At 49.4% G+C, this 22,849-nt stretch overlaps 1 protein-coding gene across 6 annotated transcripts in view; it reads left to right on the forward strand.

The window, feature by feature from the left end:
* Arhgap44 (Rho GTPase activating protein 44) overlaps nucleotides 1-22,849 on the forward strand; it is a 152,082-nt gene that overhangs the window by 123,664 nt on the left and 5,569 nt on the right. For 3 of the 6 annotated variants that reach the window (XM_060363502.1, XM_060363499.1, XM_060363500.1), the window contains exons 13-20: nucleotides 4,665-4,745; nucleotides 7,179-7,292; nucleotides 7,847-7,938; nucleotides 8,887-9,067; nucleotides 17,456-17,473; nucleotides 18,260-18,487; nucleotides 20,231-20,388; nucleotides 21,943-22,320. In XM_060363502.1, coding sequence (XP_060219485.1) covers nucleotides 4,665-4,745; nucleotides 7,179-7,292; nucleotides 7,847-7,938; nucleotides 8,887-9,067; nucleotides 17,456-17,473; nucleotides 18,260-18,487; nucleotides 20,231-20,388; nucleotides 21,943-22,320 — 1,250 coding nt within the window. The remainder of the gene's footprint in view (nucleotides 1-4,664; nucleotides 4,746-7,178; nucleotides 7,293-7,846; nucleotides 7,939-8,886; nucleotides 9,068-17,455; nucleotides 17,474-18,259; nucleotides 18,488-20,230; nucleotides 20,389-21,942; nucleotides 22,321-22,849) is intronic. The other 3 variants (XM_060363501.1, XM_060363503.1, XM_060363504.1) reach the window with 3 other exon arrangements.

Genomic DNA, 22,849 nt, shown 5'->3' on the forward strand with positions numbered 1-22,849 from the left:
TCCTCAGCATCTGTGGACCATTGGATGCTTAGGCTTCTTATACAAAGCCGCCAGCATAGCGTTTTCATAGAAGCTTATGCGTACTTTAAGCCATCCATGAATTACTTATAATACCTAATGCCATGCAAATTGTTTGTAGGTTCACTGAAGTGTCAGAGCTTGTGATCTGCCAGCAAGCAGCTGCCCTTCTTGCTTTCCATTAGGAAGGACTGTTGGCAAATGTTACCCAAATGTTTGGAAACTTACTGATGACACATTGAGGAAGGACGACGGAGGCTTTGCCCCATGTCCTGGGGCAATTAAGAAGTTGATAGAGTCACTCTGGCTGCTAGGAAAGCTAGCTCTGTTGTTAAATGACATGGGCAAGTTAAGGAGCTCTCTATACACTATTTCTTTCACTTTTTGAGATTATTATGTAATTACACCATTTTCCCTTTTCCTTTCCTGAAAAGATAAACACCCAACACTCAATGAAATGGAATTCTAGAAGTGCCCCTATCTGTTCACATCAAAGAAGGTTCTAGAAAGGCCCAACTAGGCAATGGCAATGATTTCTTTTGGCAAAGAAGCAAGAGAAAAGTAGCCTTGGGTTTTTCCCATATCGGTTACAGGGATATTTTGGCAACAATGAATTAATAAGGCTAAGGCGTAGCATGTGGGTAGTGGGTGTGATCCGTGCCCCCAAGGATTGGGCTGAGGGAGCAGGATTATCAGGCCAGCAGCCAATGCAGCCCACAAGCCAGGCAAGCCACAGATGGCAGCTCCTCGGTGCAGCTTGCCTTTGTAACTCTTGACCTGTATGTTCTTCTCTTGTTCTTGTGGGCTTCATCAGAGTGTGTTCTCCCTAGGTTGATAGCTGTCTTAAGAAAATACAAACAACCATAGTGAGGAGATAGACAACATGGGGCAGGAGAATTGGCACCAGAGCCAGGATGGTGGGGACCAGGAGAGAGATGATGCAGGTAGAAGAACAGACGTAGAGGAGAAGCTTTTCTGAGAGCAGGTTGGGAGCACAGGTGTCCGGGTGGAAATGATTTCTGGTCATCTCTGGCCACGGGACCTGGCCATACAGTTAGCGTCTCAGGAAGAGCGCCAGAGGCTGTGGCAGATGTTCACATCTGTCTCAATCACCATCACTTTAATTGACCTATAAGGTTTTAGGGTGTGATGTGATGTGTCAGTGTGAGGTGTATTGTGCAGTGATCAAACCAGGACTGTCATTAGCATACTCATCACCTCAGATCAGCATTGCTCATTCTAATTCCATTTCTTGAAACACTGGGAGCTCCAAGAGACCCAGCTCAACCGGTTGAAGGCATGCTTACATGTGTCAAGTTAGAGAAGGCTGCCTCGAGTCAAATTGCCTAGTGCTGTTTACTTTCCAAAGTATAACAAAGTCATACTAGGGTGAAAATGCAACCTGTATGTTTTACCTGAAAGGGGTGGGGGCAGGAGGGCTCTCAAGTTCCATGGTGCTGTTGATAAAGGCTACCATCTGTTGAGTGCACTGTTCTAAGCTCATAATCATTTTTAAACCATGTGATTTTTATAACCCTCTGAGGTGGGCTAGGCTGTTTACCCCCACTTGGCAAATGAGGGTGCCGAGGCGTGGAGTAGGGTTGGGGCAGCAACTTCCCAGCTAACACCTGAGAGTGGGAAATCCAGTGAGCCCAGTCCTGGAGCTCACGCATGCAGCCAGTGCCCTTCATGCCTGTGTGGAACGAGACAGCGACTCTAGTGAGAAATGAGCACACATCCTTTGACCCAGACTGGCTTGTGTTTTTACTGGGCAGGGAGAGGATAACTTTTGACAAGAAACTAGAGAAGGAGAGGACAGCCAAGGGTGGCACTGCGTGTGCTGACAGACACCTGGTCCCAGTTCACTGGTGGGTGAAGGAAGGAGTGGTTCTCATAACTCCCAGACACTGAACCCTAGAAACACAAGGCCATGTTTCGGCCCTTGGATGATAAACATTCCTAATGCTGAAGATTCACAGGGAATGATGGGGCCTGCCTTCCAGGGTCTCATCCTCTAAGAAAATGGCTTTCTGCAGTGGAGATGTTCCCCACCATCTGGAAGCATCAGAGCCTCTTGGTACACTTTCCAAAGATAGCAGGATCTGCGCCTGCTTCGCAGAGATGTGGATTGAGCAGCTTGGGATTCTGTGTTTCCATAATCCCCAAGCTGCCAGGAAGATGACCTTGGCCCCGTGAAGAACCTAGGTTTCATGAAGGATGGCACTCAGCTGGACTTAGAATGTTACACTTTGGCATGACACAGCAGGATGTGGCCAAATGTGGGACTTAGGACACCAGGAGAAAGGTGGTCCAGGAAAGAGAAAAGGCCAAACTGCATGTCTCAACTAGTGCCAGAAAAGCTTCTCTTCGCAGTGGGAGACACTTAATGCAAAGACTCAAAAAGACTGGTCAAAGGGCTGGAAATCAGTGCCTTTTGAAGGCGGTACTTGTGTCTGTATCAAACCTGCTCCACAAAGCTCAGGGGACATCAAGGAAGAAGGAGAAGGAAGGATGTGAGAGCTGGACATTAGGGAGGAGCCACTGAAGTAAGGCTTCTGGATGTGGTGTGGCCCTTGGACTCAAAACTCACTGCAGTTATAGCTGCTTATATGAGACCTCATGAGACTGAGCCAGCAAGACAGTGAACTGTCTTGCTGAACGGTGGGCTGAACTAAGAGAGCTCAGTGTGTTATAAACTAATGAAACAGAGAAGCCGTGGAGATGGGAGAGGGATATGCTGGTTCCAGAGGGACAGGGTGGGGTAGTTGAGATAGATGTGACTAGCATGTATTACACACATGTATGAAATAGTAAATAGAAATAAAACTTATATTTTTTAAAATGAGAGCTTATCAGGATAGCGCAGACTTTCTGAGACCGAGGTGACATCTTTGGGAACCTGGTAAACTCAGTGCCTTCATGGTAGAGCACACAGAGGATGAGTGCGAGCAGGGGTCAGAGGCCAGGAGACTATCCTCAGGACAGGTATGCAGACTGATTCCTCTGGAAGGCTGGTCTCTGAGACCTCTGCCTCATGGATACCTTCTGCCACCCCTTAAATGTCAGCTCCTCAGAGAAGCTGCCCCTAGCAGCCTGACTCCCTCTGCCCTGTGGCTTCTGAGCCAGGAGAGCATGCTGTCTAGGTTTGTTGATGGCTGATAGGTTAGGAACTACTCTGAGGGCTTCTTCCCAGCCCACAGGGCAGCTCCGGGCACAGAGAGACTCATTCTAATAATATATCTGTTGACTTACATTCCTCGAAAGGTCAGGAATCATCTGCCCTTTGTCAAAAGACAAATTCAACTTAAAAACCCAAAGGCTCTCATTTTCCTCTTTGTAACTGAGCAGGACTTGATTCCACAAAGCAGACTGAGTTCTTCCAGTGAATTAGGTGGGAGGGGTTGGCTTCATAGAAGGAAAGCCCAAGAAAAAGTGGTGGTTTTAAGGGGGTGATGCTGCTGGCTTAGGAACACTGGCTTTCTAGAACTGGTTCCCGCGAGAATGCTGTTTTAGGAAACAAGTCCCAGTTTTCCTAGTTCGCTTTGATTGTGTGGCTATTAGCCCGACCCCATTACAGTGCGGTCTGTCCTACTGAGCCAACAAAGAAGCAGCCTCCCACAGACTGTATCTTAAGAGAAGTTGAAGACTGGGGGAGGACGTGGGGCCTGTTGCCACACAAGGTGGTTCCACATGGGACAGGGCGACAGTAGTGGCGGTAGCAGCTGCAATGCCAGCATTTCGTGGCGGTTGAGAACCTTGCATTAAGTAGCAGCAGGGCCGGGCACTTGGGTCACGTTCTGGTTTAGACTGTTCGCACCAGCTATGTGGGCAGGTGTTGCTTACAGAGGTCAGAGTTGGCATTGGCCAGGGAGCAGAAAGGCTGCTTTAAAGCCTCCCAGTCAAGACCCACATTGGTGAAGGTCAGTAGGAGGACCCTAGGGGCACCCAGCAATGATATGAAAGGGTGATGGCCATACCTTAGGTGTGGACCGCACCCTGCTGCTGTTTACTCTTTAACGCAGAAAAGATTCTTCTGGCGTCAGACTTTTCTTATCATGTAGGCCTGAATGAAGAGTTCTATAAAACTTGGTCCTATAATGTTTCTAAGTCTGCAAGATTAGAGGTAAACCCATAGAGTAAACTGTTCTGTGTAACGGAAAACCTTCCTGCTATGGAAGCACTGTGTTCCACTTCCTGAAGTTAGGTTTTGAAAGGTTGGATTTATTTATGCCTGCATAACTTATTTAAGTTATCCGTTGAACATTCGGTTTCTGCCCGATGTGGAGGAGTTTAATATGAGTAATGTCTGTTGAGCCGATCTGTGCCTTGCAGTGTGCAGCAGTGTCACGCTGCCCCAGCTACTAGCCTGTGCTTCCCAACAGCCCCAAAGCCCTGGCTCCACAGCTGTCTAGCTTCTTGACCTCACTGTCCACCCAGGACCTGTGATCCACGCAGATCAAGTTTTGTTAAAGTGGAGTAGCACAGGACTTAAGGAGAACATAGAAGGGAGAGTGATAACTGCCACGGGTATTTAATTGTAATAACTTGCAGTGATTGCCTCCAGTGTCCATGATAATGACTGATTACAAGGAACAGTGTTGCATCAATTTGTGTTCCATCAGTGGCTTTTCCTGTCTGTTTCCCAGTATTCAGGAACAAGAGAAGAGACTTCAGGCTCTCTGGAATGCTTGTGAGAAGTTACCCAAGGCCAACCATAACAACATCCGGTAAGTTGGGGAAAGTGGACTGGGTTTCCGTGAGCCCAGCTCCCCAGTTCCCTGGATAAAGGCCATGGAGACTAGCATGCAGAGGCACCCCGTAGGCCCCAAGGCACTGTTAGCATGCAGTACCTGTCTTCAACAGCCTATGAGCTAAGGCAGAGGCATGGTGCTAAGTTTTGCTGCCAAGGGACAGAAGCCACATGTCACCAGGGGCTATCCAACAGCCATTGGCTAATTCTATGATGTTTTCAGTTTGTGAAGAACAAGGAGTCCTGTGTGCCATCTTACAGTGTTAGAGATCCGTAGGCTTCTAGGAGAGGCTCACCTACTATGGAGCCGAAGGAGGCAAATGTGACCTTGAGCCAGTCACAGGCAGGACAGTGAGGGAGAGAATTCCACCCATCCATCTTTTCTGGAACCATGTAGCTTCCTGCTGCCTCTCTGCAGCAGACCCTTCCCCACATGCCCTTGGCTTCTGTTCCTTGCCTTGCCCATTTCTCTCTTGCTTGCTTCCTCTCCTCCCTGTTTCCTAGGATGCAGATTTTTCAGCTTCCGCTTCTGCTTCCATCTGCCTGATGATTCCAGTTTCCCTGCTCAAAGTCCCTAGAGCAGTGGTATGGCTGCTGCTCAAAGCACTGAGCTTTGAATTACCATATGATGTGGCAGCTCCGCTTCAGAGCGTATGCCCAGAGGAATGGAAAGTGGGGACTGGAGATTTGTGCACCCGCATTCACAGCAATGAGATTCACGGCAGCCAAGAGTAAAAATAACCTAAGTGTCTCCAGGCAGATAAATGGGAAAATCCAGTATGGTGTACACATACAGTGGGATTACTGTTCTTACAGCAACATGGACTAAAAGGTTTGTCTCCATGTGTATGAGGCGCTGGGAGTAGTTGGAGTCACAGGTACTGAAGGTGGTTGGTGACCAGGGCTAGGCAGCGGAGAATACAGGAATCTTGATATGAGACAGACAAATGGTCCTGAAAAAAGGTAGATGGTCATGAAGGTTGCCTACCAATGTGGATGCAGCGCATAGTATATCAATATACAAAAGTAAACTGTAGGCATATTTTGTTAAAATCTGTGTTTAAAGGTGTCCTGATACAAGTCACACACTCTATGTTGGTGTCCTGATACAAGTCACATACAAGTCACACACTCTACATTGGTGACCTCGACCCTGGGCCACTGGCAAGGATCCAGGTCAACTGTTCTCAGAGATCCCACACCCTGGTCCAGTCCTAGAATGCTTCTTGGAGGTTAATCAGGAGAGGCTGTGGGTAGAGCTGGTACAGGAATAGAGATGGTGACAACTCCATGGTACTCCACCCCCAAGGCTGATGCACTGCCTGCTGGGCTGCCAGAAAAGGAGTTAAAAATCCCCCAAGGAACTTTCTTTGTTGTGACCCAAGGGTTAGGACCACAGCCTCTTGTATCTAGGAGTCCAGAAGAAAACACAGCCTCAGGGTCTCTAGGGAGGACAGGGATCTCAGCATGGCCCACTTACGCTGTTTTTAGGGGTGCTTACCTTGTGCTCAGCTTCTTCGTCCTCTTCTTAAATAATAACATTACTGAGATATAATTTGCACAACACTGTGTCTTTTTAAAGGTGACAGTTGGGATTTAGCCTTCACTCACAGAGTTGTGCACCTGCTGATAATGTCTGGATGTGTGGCATTTTTATCACCCACAAAAGAAACCCAGTTCCTGCCAGAGCCATTCCTCACCAGCCCCAGCCCAGCTCAGCAGCTACCCATCTCCCTCCTTGCCCTTTCCTCTTCTGGATATTTCATGTGATGAGGTGAAACTACAGCAGGCGGTCTTCTGTGCCTGTCTCCTTTTGACTGCCATATTTCCAGGGCTCACCCACATGACAGCAAGCGTCAGATCATCTTTCCTTTTATTACACCTTCATAACATTCTACATAAACCCATCCACTCCTTGAAGGGCATTTGCATGGCCTTGGCTCTGTAGATACTACGAATGATGCCTCTCTGGGTGTCTTTTCTAGCAGCTTGTGCATGGGCGTATTTCTCTAAGGGTAAATTTCTAGCAATGGAATTGCTGAGTCATGTTCTATCTTCATTGGTTCTTTCCAGGAAGCCCGAGTCTGTGGATAGTCATGGTCACTGTGGTTACACAGAGCAGATGAGAGGTGACAGGGTGCAGTGAGAGATACACCTTGACAATCCTGTACCTGCACAAGGACAGATGGAGCTTTTTACCGGTTGTTCATTTGTGAGGCTCTATCTGAGCCTGTCTGCTTGGGGATAAAGAATCCAGAGCTCTCATGTCCTGATGTGGGAGATTAGAGATTACTGGGTCCCTGAATTTCCTTTTTAGGAATGTTCTACACAAGAGGAGTTTCTATTTGGTCCTGCAGGACTATGGCTGGTTGAGCCCTGGTTAAAACTGACTCTTCTCATTGCCTTTCAGATACTTGATCAAATTTTTATCCAAACTGTCTGAATATCAGGATGTAAACAAGATGACACCCAGTAATATGGCAATTGTCCTGGGACCCAACCTTCTATGGCCACAATCAGAGGGGTGAGTACAGGAAGGAGAGGCCCCCTAGGGTGCCAGGCATGGCCTTGCAGCACAGGAGGCCTAAGCCTGAATCATCTCAGCCTGTTAATTCCTCTTGTGGCCTACTCCTTTTTGTGGTCAGGAGGAACCTTCTATAGGTCTTCCTCACTGACAGGCTCAGAGTTACAGGTCTGAGTAAAGTCTTCTGTGACTAACCTAAATCACTGTGGAGGGTGACAGAGGAGGGAAAGGGACATGATGGCACCAAGCAAAGCAAGCTCTGTTGGGCCCTCTGGAGGCCTTCATAAGAAGTCCTCATATTTGGACTTGAAAGGGTCAAGGCCTGTCTGCAAGATGCAGCAGAGTTGAAAAGCAGACAGGCTCCCCTGTGCTGAGAGAGCACTTACCGGTACTGTGTGGTAACCAGGGGTGATCTTGTCCACAAAGCTTCTGGGAAGCAGATGATAGACCTGTTCCTGCACAATTCCAGGCCAGGGTTCTTCCTCAAGCTTAATGCCCAGCTGACTGTGGGGCCGTCCCTCTGCCTCAGCCGCTAACCCCTACTCCGCTTGCAGGAACATCACGGAGATGATGACTACAGTTTCACTGCAGATCGTCGGCATCATTGAACCCATCATCCAGCACGCAGACTGGTTCTTCCCTGGGGGTACGCTTCAGCACCCACATGTGGGGGACAGAAGGGCAGGGGTAGGGACAGGAAGGTCAGTGTGAGCTTGAAGCCGCGAAGCTGGGGGTACACTCGGGCTCTGGATGGCTTTGTTCATACTCCTCCTGCACACAGCTCTGTAAGTACACCAGACACTGGGGCAGAGTCTCTATCGCCACCATCGAGAAGTCCGTCACCCAGGCATCCATGTGCTCTGCTAAACCTGTCAGTGGATTTTCCTGACGTAGCAAGTACACCGTGGTTTCGTCATGTCTACAAGATGTGGGAAACTCATCCAGAACGCAGTGTTCCTTAGCTCCTTGCTTTCCAAATGCAGAGGGGGCTGAGCCTGATGGGTGTGGAGGGAGGTGGGGTTGGGGCGGGGAGTACTTCAGTTCAGGGGCCAGACATCACGTGGGCACTACCCTCTCACTGACTTAAATGGTGTTGAGTTGTCCCTCAGCATATAAAAGCAGGGCTCTGGGGCAGTGAATTGCTTTTTCGTGCCTGGTTCAAAATTAGGCACTTGAGGCAGCCTCCTGCAAGGGAATTTACAAAATGTTATGAGCCATGGAAGCGTCAATGCATGCATGCTTCTGTGGCGATCATATTGTGGAGACAACAGTTGTAGAAATATTTGCTAGAACAACAACACGCTGATCCTTTACTTACATTGTGTAGTGAATGTTGAGGATGGGCCTTAGCTGTCAATAGCCACTAACTCATGTGAAGACAAAATGTTAGTAAGGCCGGGATCCCAGCTTCATGGCTCAGAGGTCAGCAGTCTCTGAGGTGGCTGCTCGGCATGCTGAATTGATACCAGTAGATCAGCTGGTGTAGACCGTGACGTGAAGTTTCCTAAAGGCAGCGCGGGAGTGTCTCCCCTGTCCAGCAAGGGTGTATGTCATCCATCACGAGGTCACATACACTGGTCCTTTCTCCCTGCAGAGATAGAGTTCAACATCACGGGCAGTTACGGGAGTCCAGTCCATGTGAACCACAATGCCAACTACAGCTCAATGCCCTCCCCAGACATGGATGCTGCTGACCGGCGTCAGCCAGAGCAGGCCCGCCGGCCCCTCAGTGTCGCCACAGACAACATGATGCTGGAGTTTTACAAAAAGGATGGGTATGAGCCAGGGTCCCTTCTTCAGCGTTGGCATGTTGGCTTGGGGGAGGGTGTATTTAAGAAAACCAGAATTGACAGGAGGGCTGTACTTATGGCTCCTGAGATAGCTGGTAGCAACTCCATCAGGACCTTGTTTCTAGATGCTTTCATCTGTGCTGTCTGGGACAGGTTCCTTTGGCCTGCTTCCCTTTGGGCCAGAGGTAAGTACAGCCTTCTCAGATGACCTGATCGCCATCAATATGATTAGTTCTCAGCAAATAAATATTGGTCAATGAACCGAATTTTTTTTTAAATCATAAGCCATATTTATTAATTGTTTTATTTATTTTGAGACATAGTCTTATATTAGCCCAGGCTATCTGTATAGGCAGGGAAAACCTTAAACTTCTAATCCTCCTGTCTCCACATCCCCAAGTACTGGGATGCTAGGTTTGTGTGTATCCACATACCTGGCTTTAAATAGTGCTGGGGACTGAACTCGGGGCTTTGCGCATGCTTGATAAAGCCTCTGGCAGCTAAGCCACAACACAGGCCCTTAAGCTCTTTATCTTGACTCAGAATTCACCGATCTGTAGCCATGAGTGTGGCCCAGTGGCACAGCTCAAGCTTTGCTTATGTGAGGAGAATTCTCAGTCCTGTAGAATTTCCAAAAACCCAACGTGTATAAATGTGTGGCCATCCCTGCCTCTCACTGGCTTCACTTTCACTATAGACCTGTTCGACTGCCCTCTCGAGCGGCTTCTTCCCAAACACAGCAGCTCTGACGAATAACTTTCTCTGAGAGGCTGAAGAAACCCCCATCCTAGAAGTGGCCCAAGCATACACGCTTTCAGGGAGTTTTCAGGGTCTGCCTTCCTAAATGCAGTTCAAACACACCCAGCTCAGTGTGTGAGCGTGCAGAGGAGCTCCATGCTCCCATTAAGTCAGTTTATAGAATGTATGATAACACAATATGGTTGCTCAGTAAGCAACAGAGGCATAAGCAGGTTATATAACCCACTCCAGTGAGTCATGATGAGCAGCTACTCCGTGACATCAGAGACTGCGCACTGATGGGAGGCCAGCCCCCGGAGGGGTCAGTACACCTGCTACAGGCGTGGGTCAACCATGGTCTGCCGAGCCAGTCGATTAAGTGGACTGTGATTAGGACTTACCTACTTCTATACAATCCCATCAGGGTGGGCACATGGAGCATCTTTCGGAGTATCAGAAACTCAGATGATAGGAACGAAAGCAGCCAACTTTCTCTTTCCTCCAGGAACTAAAGGCAAATGCCAGAAGGGGTTGGGGGACCTGTGGAATAGTGGGAGTCAAACTGTCCCTCTTCCTTCTGTATGAGAGTTGGCGCTGGGGACTGAAATTGCAGAGGAGCCTGAAGCCTGCATCCTGTGATGTGTGTATGTGGGGGAAGGGGGCAGTTGTCTTCAGTGGCTTACTGTCCCTGCTTGTGACCTTATTCCACGGAGATAATGTGTGAGGTGCCTGGGTTTTTCACGTATGTAGTATGTTTGTGCGTTGTTCACCATCTAGCATGGAAATGGAAAACAAAAACTCTCAGATACTCAAATGTGGAAGAGAAAAAGTAGCAAAAGTAGAATCTGAGGGAGACAGAAAACTAGAGAGCACACACTGGATGATGCTCTTTGACCTCATTCTAAGGAGTTCCCATGGGACCCTTGCCAAGCTGTCGGATGCCCTCACGGGTAGATGCTGGTGCTGGCTGAACCACAAGAAGACAAATACCTCAGAGTCACTGGGCTCTTCCAGGTCTGCTGGCCAGTGTATGGGTGTGGTAGAAGCTTGTCCGATGGCATTTCAAGATGATGCCACCTCTCTGGTGAAGTCCTGTTGCTTCTGAACACTGGAGATGAACTGTCCAATGTGTGTGCTGTGCCGATCTGAAGTGGGGGTCTGTGGGAGGCTTCGTCTGTATAGGCACTTCTTCCAAGCCTGATCCCCAGGCCCCACACAGTAGAAGGAGAGAGCTAACGCTCACAAGTTGTCCTCTGACTTCCACACGTGTGCAGTGTACATTTGCACACATCCACACACACACACAATCAAAATAATATTTACACTGTCCACCCTATGACTGCAATACATGAAGTAAAATATATTGTATGTGTGTGTTTAAATTTGCATTCCACAGAAAACAAAGTGGAAAACATAGTTTAAGCTAGCCCTCAAATCGCTGTCTCACGGGGCATAGCGGACCACATATGGTACATGGTAACATCTGGGCAATGGCAACTCACATATATGACTGTCTAGAGATTATGTCATCTAATGATGCCACAGCCTGCATGGTTTCCAAGTACACTCTGATGTTCAGACAGAAATGAAACTGCCCAGTAACAGATTTCTTGGTATGACGGTGGGCAGTTCTGAATTTTGAAAGAAAGAGGAGCCTGCAGTTATTGTTTGAGGGAGAAGAGAGCATTGAATATCTACTGAGTACCAGCAGTGTTCACTAATTCTTGATATCTGTCTCCATTTCTGAGCTTTTAAGATATCTTGAGAAAAATGTTAAAGTCTTTAAGTTGCCCATTGAAATGTTGACACATTAAATAGATGTTAAAGGTTTTTGCCTAAGATAAAAAGAAAATGTAAACATTCTCCTAAAACATCAGAAAGAAAAACTGGGTTAGATAAGCTGGATAAAATTGGGCAGAAGTAGGACGTCTCCCATCAGTGTCAAGAGTATCCTTTGGGCCAGTGGCTTCTAAAGGCCGACTGTTTTTCACACGTCTGGTCATGGAGCCTATCTGATTCATAATGCTGTAAACAGAATGTCTTCAGTGAGTCACCGGTCAGAGTCGAGGGTTCAGAGCTGTGGTTTTCATCATGATGGCCACCATAGACACTGGGTCCAACTCTGCATCCTGTATAGAGTACTTTATTCGGGGGAGGGGCGGTCTTTGCAGCAGTGATTAGAGTAAGGATTTTGGAGTACGAAGTTGAGCGGGCTTCTCCGTGGTCCCTAATGGAAGGAAGGCAGGGAACTTCATTGCACTACAGCTGTGAAGGTGGAGCTGAGATTTGAAGGTTAGCTGACACAGAAATAGAATACATGTCCCCTGGAGCCCCTGAAGGGACCACAGCCCTGCTGCTTAGGAATGGAAACTAGTGATAGCGAATCTAGAATCTGCTTCCAGAATCGTGTGTGTTTGTCTGTCATGTGCCAATTTTGTAGTGCCTGGATAGTAGCTGCAGGAGCCTAAAACAACCAGAATACTGCAAGCCGCCAGTGAGTAACATTGTGGGAAAGATGGCAGCAGACGCTTGAGTTGTTTTTGCTAGTGTTGATGCATCAGTGGCCTTCAGTGGCATCTGAGCTGGCCATAGTGGTGTTCTTGTCTGAGAGGCAGAAGGCATGTTCTGGAACTTCTGAGACTAGCCCTGTTGGTTCCCCCTGTGTCTCTGGGAACACTCAGTCTTGGACTCAGTGCAGAGTCCAATCATCCCCTGGAGAGAAACTGAGGTCCCAATGGGATCTGCCCCAAGGGAGCATAGAGCTGGCAGCCAGCTCAGTCTACCAGCTCTGTCACCAGGGAGTCTCAAGATTCACCACGCTTTTGAGTAATAGACACACACACACACACACACACATACACACACACACACACTTGTAATATAGCAGAGCAGTACACTGGGGCTAGAGGGATAATGACAGTTAAGAGCACTTACTGCATTTCCAAAAGTCGTGAGTTCAATTCTCAGCATGGTTGGCTGGCTCACAACCACCTGTAACTCCTGTTCCACAGAATTCAGCGCCCTCTTCTGGCCTCCATAGGCTCCCTTAAGTGCTACACACAGACAGAAGCACATACATATGAAAAATAAATCTTTAGAGTAGTGGCATGCCTGGATCCACTTTTCTGCCACAGAGGAATCCTGACTAAGCCTTTTCCTTGCCTCTTTATCTACATGATGCCAGAGTGTTTGAGCTAACTCTGCAAGTGCAAAATATACTAAAGCAGAACTGGCCAAAGACACCTGAAGCTCATAAAGGGTTCTCCATAACTTATGAACCGTTCTGTAGGCAGCAAGGTTGTATCCCTTCATAGCGAAGCCCCCTGACCTCTGTCACTTTGTTCTCCAGTGAACCTTTCAGCCAAGATGACAGTCCTTATCCCCGCCTCCTCTGCCCACCTGCGGTCCAGAGCTGAGTGCTGAAAGGCACAGCTGTGGTAGTCAGATCTCTGCTAGTGTAACTGAATGCCAGAGACGGTTAACTGAGGCAGAGGGGGGATTATTGAGGATAATAAACTGTTGCTTGGCCCCATTGCCCTTGGATGTCAGTACATTAAAAGTTCACAGCAGAGGAAGCACAGAGAAGGGAAGAGGAGGGGTCCTAAAAGCTTCTTCTAAGGCATGTCACTGGTAACCTAGCATCCCAGCTTGTCCTAGAAAGAACCAGCTCCTAATGGTGCCATCATCTCCCCAGAGGGCTACAGATCAGGATTTTAGCAGAGAGACCCTTGGAAAACACATCCCAGCCATGCCAGGTAGGGTTGTTTGGATCTCATTTTCAGTCTCCTCTATTAGGCTGCCAGTATCCCTTCCTCAGAAACCTATCTTGACTGGTCTAACAGTCCAGCGCCCTATAGGACAAGCGACACAATAAAGAGGGCCCTGGGCTACCCTTCTCCTACGCTTCACTGCTAAAAGGAAGAACTGACATCAGACATTAAACCCAGCTGGTGTCTTCTCAGTGTCTCCATCTCACACCGTCCCCAATTCAGCAAAACAATATTCTTCTGCCTTTAGCAAGCACTGTCTACCCATTCTTCCTCAAGTGGACAGTTGATTGTAGACAGTCTCATCATCTATCTTTAGATGACCTGTATAGACTAGGCTGAGCTCAGAGATCTGCCTGCCTCTGCCTCCCGAGTGCTGGCATTAAAAGTATGTGCCACCACACTCACTTACACATACTTAAAGTCATACATGCTTGGCATCTGCAGTGACAGGACATTAGCACTGTTGATTCTTCCTCAGGGTTGTATGTCCCTCATCAGAATAACCATACCTCACATTTCGGAGTATATGCTTAAGCACATGAAATGCCTTGGTCATGCAGCCCAAGAAGAAAGACAAAATACGTTTCACATCTGTATCCTGAAGGTCATTTTACACAGCATTTTTCCTGCAAGTCAGCACTTTGGGGTCAGGGTAAGACCCCGGACATTCTCAGCAGCTCACAGAGCTTTGGATTTGAAGCATTCTACACGACAGATTTCAGGTGAAGTGAGCTGACCCTGTGCCTGGTTTCCCAGGGCTGAGGGTCTTACGTTTATGTTCAGTATTCTACAAACACCCCCCAGGGAAGACAGAGTGTTGCTCCTACCTTACAAAAGGTTACTCAAAGGTCACTCATTTGTATCTGTATCGCATAGCTAATAATATGGCAAGTCTGGAATTCATACTAAGATTTACTGTCCCCAAATCCCACTCTGCTTCCCTGAACAGGATACGTAGACACCACGAATCTCCACTGTATCACCTGATCAGATGCCATTTTTGTGGCTGGGCACACCCTTTCTTAGACATACTTGGTGTTTACATTAGTTCACATTTTTGTTGCTATAACCAAATGCTGGGGGCTGGGCAATATATTGAAGAAAAGAGGTTTACGTAACTCATCATTCTAGGGCTACCGAGACATGGTGCCAGCCTCATCTTGGCAGTAGTTGAAGGTCCCTTGGCTGCATCCCATGGCAGAGGGCAGTAGGAGTACATGTGAAAGTGAGAGATGGCATGGCAGGACAGGAAGCCGGAGAGGGGCTCGGGGATCACGCCTGCCCTTTTCTGACAGCTCTCCTGCGAGAGGCAGGGTCCCACCAGGACCTCCTCAGTTCCTTCTGAGGACAGTATCACCTTGTGCTAAGTCTTAAAGGTTATCACTTTCTCAGAGGACACGCCATAGACCTCCCCAAACCACAGCACCATCCACCACATGTGCACAACCCATCCTGTCGCTGCGCAGTCTCGGCCACCACACAGGGCTGCACTGCCAGGCTGTTACCTTCATGGGTGCTGGAGACAGGAGGGAGCTATTTGCCCCAGTCTGTCTCTGAGGAAAGAGTTAGAACGAGCAATTGGTCTACCTGGAACTAGAGGCATGGGTCATCTCAGAACTTTGTTGTTGTTAGCCTCATTTAAAAATCTCAAGTGTGATTTATAGAAAGTCATGCAAGTGGTGCTTGGCTGCGCGTGATGCCACACAGCTGTCATGCGAGCACTGTGGAGGTGGAAGCCAACTTGTGCTCCACAAGTCTTTCTGTCAGAAAACAAAAGGCCTGTGACAAAGAAATCAGTGGAAGGTTCCGGTAGGCAGAGAGGAATGGCGACTACCGCATTAGTCCCAGTGAGCAGTAGCGACAACTCCCAGTTGCCTGGCTGCTGTTTCCTTTTCCTCACAGCAGTGGGAGCATGGCATCACACCTGTGGCCCCCAGATTCGGCAGGCTCCACCCAAGCCCTTCCTGCTTCCCCAGGAAAGGCTCTGAGGAGCAGGAGCACAGTGCTCTGGGGTTGACTCTGTGCTTCCTGTTCACAGATTCCCCAACCATAGCTTCTCGGGGTCTCCCCTTAACCAATACTTCCCTCCTTTCTCTAAGACTGAGTCTTCAGTCTTCACAAGAGTGAGTGTGGGGTCCCAGAGCCTCCATACTGGCTTTGAATTTTCATCAGCAGCACCCGCTGGAGTCATGGCCACTTCCATTTTTTCATCCTTAAACACACCCAGCCCCGAGTCTGTTCTGATCTCTCTTTTGAGACAGCAGTGAGCAGAGATTTGTGAACTGTTGATACAGACATCCAGTTGGACCCCCATCATCTGTGTGCAGCCCCCTTTGGGTGGGGTACTGAGCAGCTTTGTCACTACGGCTGTTGGGCTGAGTTTATCTGGATGTTCAGACATACACGGTGAGTGTAGCTGCCACCTTTGCTATTGAGTCACTTTAAGATTTAAATAACTACTTGAAAATGTCAGTGGACATGGTACGTGTGTTCACAGAACCCACGATGGGCAGAGGGGTGCCTGGCACGGCCCAGCGGCTTCTAGTGAAGGTGGCAGTGTGCACTCAGCTTGGAGTTCTCAGTTGCCGCCATTTGTCAGTCATAATTAGCAGGGCTTGCTCAGTACCTAGCTGGTGGCCCAGTACCTAGCTGGTGTCCAAGTATGCTTCTTTCCATGGTGAAGCACATCAGCAGGTAGTCTGGGTTCTGAGGTCCCAAGTGTTGGAAGCTGCCCTTGGAAAGGAGAAGCAGTCCTCTCAGCCCTGCTTCTAAGGACCCAGCTTCCCCTCCCTGGTGAGGGAAGGGTCCTCTAAGCAGAAGAGAATATGGTGAGGAAGAGTGGTGGGTAGGACTTCAGGACTCTTGTGGCTGACCGCCTGCTGTGAAGTGTCATTCCCCTTTTTTTCTGATACATTCTGAAACCCAGAAAGCATCACTTGCTGACCCTATTTGGCCTGCTGTGAATACCAGGGACACACACTGACCCTCACCCCAGAGTCTAGTGATCTTCCTGCGGTTTTCTGGACGTCCTATGAAGATGATAAAGATGACTTGAAAGCCAGTGCAGTGAATCCTGGGAAGAGATTACCTACCCCCCATCCATTCAGAGATGCCTCCTTGAAGCCATCAGGGGACCTGAGGAGGTCAGCCTTGGCACTAGGTGTGAAAGGTTCAGGAAGCTGACAGAAGCCTAGGATTGCTTAATAGCACCTTCACTGTTCCCCTAACCAGAGGTCCATGCTGAGGCATGTTTCCTTAAAGGAGCCATTCCACCCGCTACACTTCACCTCTGTATTTCAATCGGTCTTTCATCTTGTTGTGCCTCTACAAGGTAAATGTGACCGTTCTAGAGAGACAGGACTCCATGGTGCCATAGCTCAGTGCTCCCGACTGTGAGAGAGAAGACAGAGAATGAACACGTGGGTGCTCTCTTACGCCCACCGTAAGCACTAGAGACCGGAATGTCCTAGAGTGTGCCTTGTCCTTCTACAAAGGTTCATGTCTCCCTCCATACTAAAGTCCTCGTCAATGAAGCTGTTGCCTAAGGAGGACACAGGACCAGGTCCGCTGGATTAGATGACGGCCACTATCTGGCTTCTGTGTCTGTGCAACTTGGAAACGGGCAGATGGGCTCTCTGATGAGTCCACCACCCCATAGTCCTGTCAGCTAGTCTCGATATACCTACATGGTTTTGGCTTGTGTAAACACAGGAGAGGCTTGGAGACTAAACACTAGTCATCTTCCCACAACACGAGCCTTACATCAGGACTCTGACAGGAAACCCTTTGCAGACACACCACCTCTGTGTCCAAAGGAAGATGTAGATTTGTTGACACTAATATCTGTATGTTTCTGTCCCTGCAGCCTTAGGAAAATCCAAAGGTACAGTATTCTCTGGTAGCTCTGAGGTCACCTCCAGTCTCTTAAAGCAAGCAAGCTGTGTGGTAGTGAGCTCCGCAAGAGGGTGAATGTGCCGTGTTTGGTTGCTTGGCCGACTTACTTGGAGCTGTGTGTCCATCATCAAAGTAGACTCTGACCCTGGAGGGACCATAGGCATGAGCAGCCCCTTCCATGCTATGTAGATAAGCAGCTATGGTCTACAGAGGTCATGCCTGGACAGGGCCCCCAGCAGTGTCAAAGCTGGGGCTAAGCCCCACGTTGCAAAAAGGATGCAATTAGAAGTCTCCTGCTGGTTGGTTCATGTGCTGGACTGGTGCTGTCTATCCCTGCCCCATCCACCATCTTCTCACATGGGAAGGACGTTTCCCTTGCCCCCCAGGTAGGCCACATTCTGCTCTGAGGACAGCTTGAGTTCCACACCCAGGATGCTTTGGGGGCCATTATCCCAGGGCCTGCTGGCTTTGGCAGAGGGTAAAAGCACAGCTTGTGGACTCCCAAGCTGTTGGCTGTGCCCTGTTGTGCTTTTCCACCGAGGGACGGCAGCTCGTGCCAGGCCTGGACTGTGGGTCTGCATGTCAGCAGGTCCCCAGCAGCCCAGGCACTGGAGCGGTGCTAGCCACACCTCTCTACTGCTTCCAAGGGCCGAGGAGGATGCTAAGCCTGCTGCTCTCTCCTAACACAGATTGCTTGAATGTCTCCGCTTCATGGGGGAGGGAATGTGTCATCTGTCACACGTGGGTAAGCAGATGTCTTTGTGTCCCTCGCCAGCATGGGTGTGAGGGTCATGGACACATCTTGGGTGGCTCGAAGAGGCTCCTCTGCTGGTCGGAAAGCATCCTGCGCCCCGCCTTCCATGCAGCCTCCCGCCCCACCCTCCGAGCTGGCTGCACCCCTGCCATCACCCCTGCCGGAGCAGGGCCCAGACAGCCCTGCCACTCCAGCTCCTGCGCTCTCTCCATCAGGTGCCAGCCTGCAGCCCACCCCCGAGCGCCCCAGGTAAGCCCAGCCCCATCATGGAAGGCTGGCATGTATGCTGGGGTGCCTGGGCTCCAGGCCTCCTGGATCCGCTCATCACCGCCCCCACATCTGAGCATTTGTGTTTGGCTTTCTGCATTGTGCCAGCACCCAGTCACCTGCATGGCCTGCCCTGGATTGCCATGTGAAGTCCAGGCTTTCTAAGAACAGCATACCGCAGCAGACATAGAGGGTGCCATTTCTCCAGACCCTGCCGGGGACTTCCCACCATCCACATACCCTCTTCCGTGCCCACATACATCCCTGGTTCAGACTTTAGGAAGTCAGCGTTTCTCCCTTGTGCCTTTATGTTTGTAGGGGCCAGTTTTACTACTAAAATTAGTGCAGACCAGGGGTGTAAAGGTGGCAGTCACTCAGGGCATGGTGACCTTTAAGCCTGTTGTGTGGTGGGGTTGCCGTTCAGAGAAGAGAAAATCCATTTCATTCCATCACCAGGTCACTGAACATTACCAGAACTCTTTCTGCCCGAATGTAGAAACATGTGATTTCTGCCATACGTCATGCCATGCCCCACTGACAAGAGACAACACTGAGCTCACCATGGCCCAGGGTCTTAGGAAGGGACGCCATGGCCCAGCCAGAGGACAGGACTTGGAAGTGGGAGCAGCATCAGGGAGGTGGTTTGTTTCTCTTCTCATGCAGCAAGCAGAGGAGCAGAGAGACTGCTTGGGCAGCTGTCACTATGGGCACTGGGTGGAGGGCCTGCTGAGTTAGCCCGAGCCTTTAACTTGGATGGTTCGTAGGTGAGGTTGCATATCTCTTTTTAGCACTTGCCTCCTTTAATGAGTAGAACAGAATTGCATTTTAAAGTATAAAAATGACAAAGGAAAAGAGAGGGGCACCGACACTATTTATACCAAGGAGGTTGCTGACAACTGTGGCCCAGAGAAAGCATGAGGCTGGCTGTGCACCTGCAGGACTCTGGGTTCATAGGAGTTACAGACAGGGCAGTGGGAGCTTGGAGATGGACAGGCTGGCAACTGTGGGCCAGATAAGCTGAGCAAGAGAGGAGAGACATAGGACCAGACTGACTGAGGTGGTCCCCTCTGCAGTATTCCTCTGCATCAGTTATGTTTCCTATCTTACAAAGATGCTGTGTGTTGTATCTGTGTCATACACACACTCCATGAGGACAGCTCCCCTGGGCTCTTCAGGCATTCCAGGGCTATTACGTGTTGGTGCCCCACTTCTGTGGAGGACATCACTCGCCGGTGCAGACAACTGCAAAAGTCAAACATACTGAGGAGTTCCCCTTTACCTGGAGAGCCATGGCCAGAAGCCTGGCGGCAGAGGTCTCATCATCAGCCCTTCCTGCGGACACTGACCCTAGGAAAATCTCTAGGCTCTGGTATGCCAAAGTGATGGAAGGAGCATGAAGATTCTGAGTGTTTGGTTTCAGAGTGCCTTAGAATTCCCTGGTTGAGGACAGCAAAGACAGTGCCACCTATGTGTTCCATCGCTCATTGCTTGCTTGAGGGCAGAGGGTGCTGGCTGGGAATACCAAGCTGAGAGTGGAACCCGGGATCAGCACTCTGGGAAGGGTCAGTCAACCTCACCTATTTGGGACCCTCAAAGGCTGAGAAGGGACGGAGACAAGCGCTGTGATAGTTAAGCAGGGCTCAGCCGCTCAGCACTACAGTGAGCAAGATGGGGACTGAAGCTGGCTGTGCTCAGGAGTCGCCTTGCCGTGTGCTTGTGTTTCAGTGTGTCTAAAAGCAAGGAACTGTCGCCAGGGTCTGGGCAGAAAGGAAGTCCTGGGTCCATCCAGGGAACAGCCAGTCCAGGGACGCAACTGGGGCCACAGCCGGCTGCCAGCCCCAGCCAGCTTTCTGCAGACCAGAGTCCTCATACGCTCCGGAAAGGTACGTCCCCTCCTTCTGACCATTCTTAAGCCAGAGTTGGATGCTCTTCCCATTAGCAAGGGCCCCTGGAAACCCTTGCTTAGTGAATCATTCCTCGTTTTGCCACTAGAGCTTTGAGAAGTTACCCATCCCCACCATGAGCATACTAAATATGCAGCAGGTCAGCAGGAGCCAAACTTTCGAAATACATGATGAAGGTATGATGTTTTACCACATAATCCCACTGAATTGCCACACTACTATGGAGAAATCATTGTTCTTCACATTATACAAAAGAGGCCTATTTAGTTTTTAGAAAAGGATAAAATAATTAACCCCAAGGCGTGTGGCAGCAAGTAGAAGATAGAGACCTGACCCAAGTTGGCAGAGCCTGTCTTTCTCTCATCCACACTGCAGGGGAGACAAGCCTGGGAAATAAGATATCCGCAGACCTGCTTTTCATTTCCTGGAGGGGATGTGTATGGAGAGGGGCAAGGATGGGGAAGAAGCCATTGGGCCTCTCTGGGGACCTAAGTGAGTTCCTTCTAGCATTGCTCATAGACTGGCAGCCACCCCCAGTTCTGAACGTGTTCATGTTCTAAGGATTTTCACCTATCAGTGGCATCTCGGGGGTGTTTGACTCCATTGTGGATTCCACTCACTTTTTCAATTCAAGATAGGAGGCATTCTCAAGAGCTGAGTAAATCGAAGAGGAAATGAAGGCACTTCAGAAAGGCTGGGCCAATGGTGTGCTTTCAAAATTGGGTGTAGCTCAGTGCTTGACTACTTTGCTACTCCCCTGCACTGCAAAAGAGAAAAGTACAGTTGGTTCATCCATGCTTGATAGAGAATGGGTAAAAGAAAGCAACCCATGGCCACAGGCTAGGGAAGCGGAGGGTGCATTTACTAAGTCACAATTGTGAAGGGTAGAATTCTAATGTTCTTTTCCACAGTTGTGTAACTATAGTCCACATACAGTAACTAATCAGACATTTACAAGGAGCTAGGGAAGTCTTGCCAAGTTCCCAGCACACAGAAGTGATCCCACTTGGGGACATGGAAATGCTAATGACTGTAATTTGGTCATTATGCATTCCGTTCTGTCAGTATACAAAAGCTGTTATATCTGTTCACGTGAAGATTAAAAGCCAAAGCCTGGGCAGCCACTGTACAAGGCTGAGGTGGGGATTTGAGGCGGTGGAGACTGGCGCTGTCTCGCTAGAGGATTTATCACTGTGGGAGACAAAGGTCACTGCACAGCCTCAGACAAAGGCCTGGGAAGCACCCCTGCTCAGTGTTCTGTGGTGATACCTTGAACTACTATCTTCCCAGCAGAACCACCCTTACTGACTCACTCTTTAAATTCGGTGAGGAGAGGAAAAAAAAAAAAAGGGTTAGCAGCAGATGGCAAGTTAAGGAAACTCAAGAGTTCTCTGTTCGTTTTTAAAGCTTCTTGGCTGCTCCTGGCATGGCAGGAGGAAGCAGTAGCCAGTTGGAACCACGATGATACACACTAACGGGCATACTAGTGGACTTCCCTAATAGCCATATAACTTATGTTGCTTTCTCTTACAGTTTCAAAGAAGTTGGCACCAATTCCTCCCAAGGTCCCCTTCGTGCAGCCAGGGACTGTTTCTGACCAGCCCACTGGCCAGCCATCCCCAGTCAGCCTGTCTCCAACTCCACCGAGCACCCCATCACCCTATGGACTGAGCTACCCTCCGGGGTACTCCTTGGCCTCTGGCCAGCTCTCTCCTGCCTCTGCTCCTCCCCTGGCCTCTCCCTCTGTCTTCACAAGCACTTTAGCCAAATCTCGGCCCACCCCTAAGCCCCGACAGAGGCCCACCCTGCCACCGCCTCAGCCTCCCAGTGTCAGCCTGTCAGCCTCGAGTCCACAGTCCACAGAGCACCCCATGCTAGATGGCATGTCGCCGGGAGAAAGCATGTCTACAGGTAAGTAGGCCAGTGGCTGTCTGCAGGCCTCCTGTGAAGCTTAGCCAGGAGCAGGACCAGCATCCCCGCTGGCCACAGCTAGCCCCTGGCCCTCTCTCCCAAAGCCCCTGGGGAAAACAGTCTTGGAGAGCAGCAGGCATGCAGGGGAGTCCGAGAGACTTGTCCAGCAGCTTAGGGATCTGCGTCCCTGGAGTTGGGATTGTATCCTTTGGCGTGAGACCTCCAGAGAGGCAGTGTCATCCTGCTCCAGACACAGGCCAGCCACTGAGCAACACAGATAATTACTGGAGGAGGGAGGCTAAGAACCAGAGGGTTTTCCTGAGGAGAAAACCAGCCTTGCTAGAAAAATATATTTGCAGATGCTTCTTACAGATGGGTCACCTTTAGGCAAACAGGTCTCCCCTTCTCTCAGCAGACTTCCTCCAGCTGTAAATTAGTCAAATCCACAACTGCTTGCCTAAGTTTACTCTAAATCAAAACAAAGGCTGAGTTGTCCTTCCAAGGAAAATGTATAAGCATATGAAATTAC

Source organism: Meriones unguiculatus, chromosome 11 (genome assembly GCF_030254825.1).
Source record: "Meriones unguiculatus strain TT.TT164.6M chromosome 11, Bangor_MerUng_6.1, whole genome shotgun sequence".
Taxonomy (NCBI): Eukaryota; Metazoa; Chordata; class Mammalia; order Rodentia; family Muridae; genus Meriones; species Meriones unguiculatus.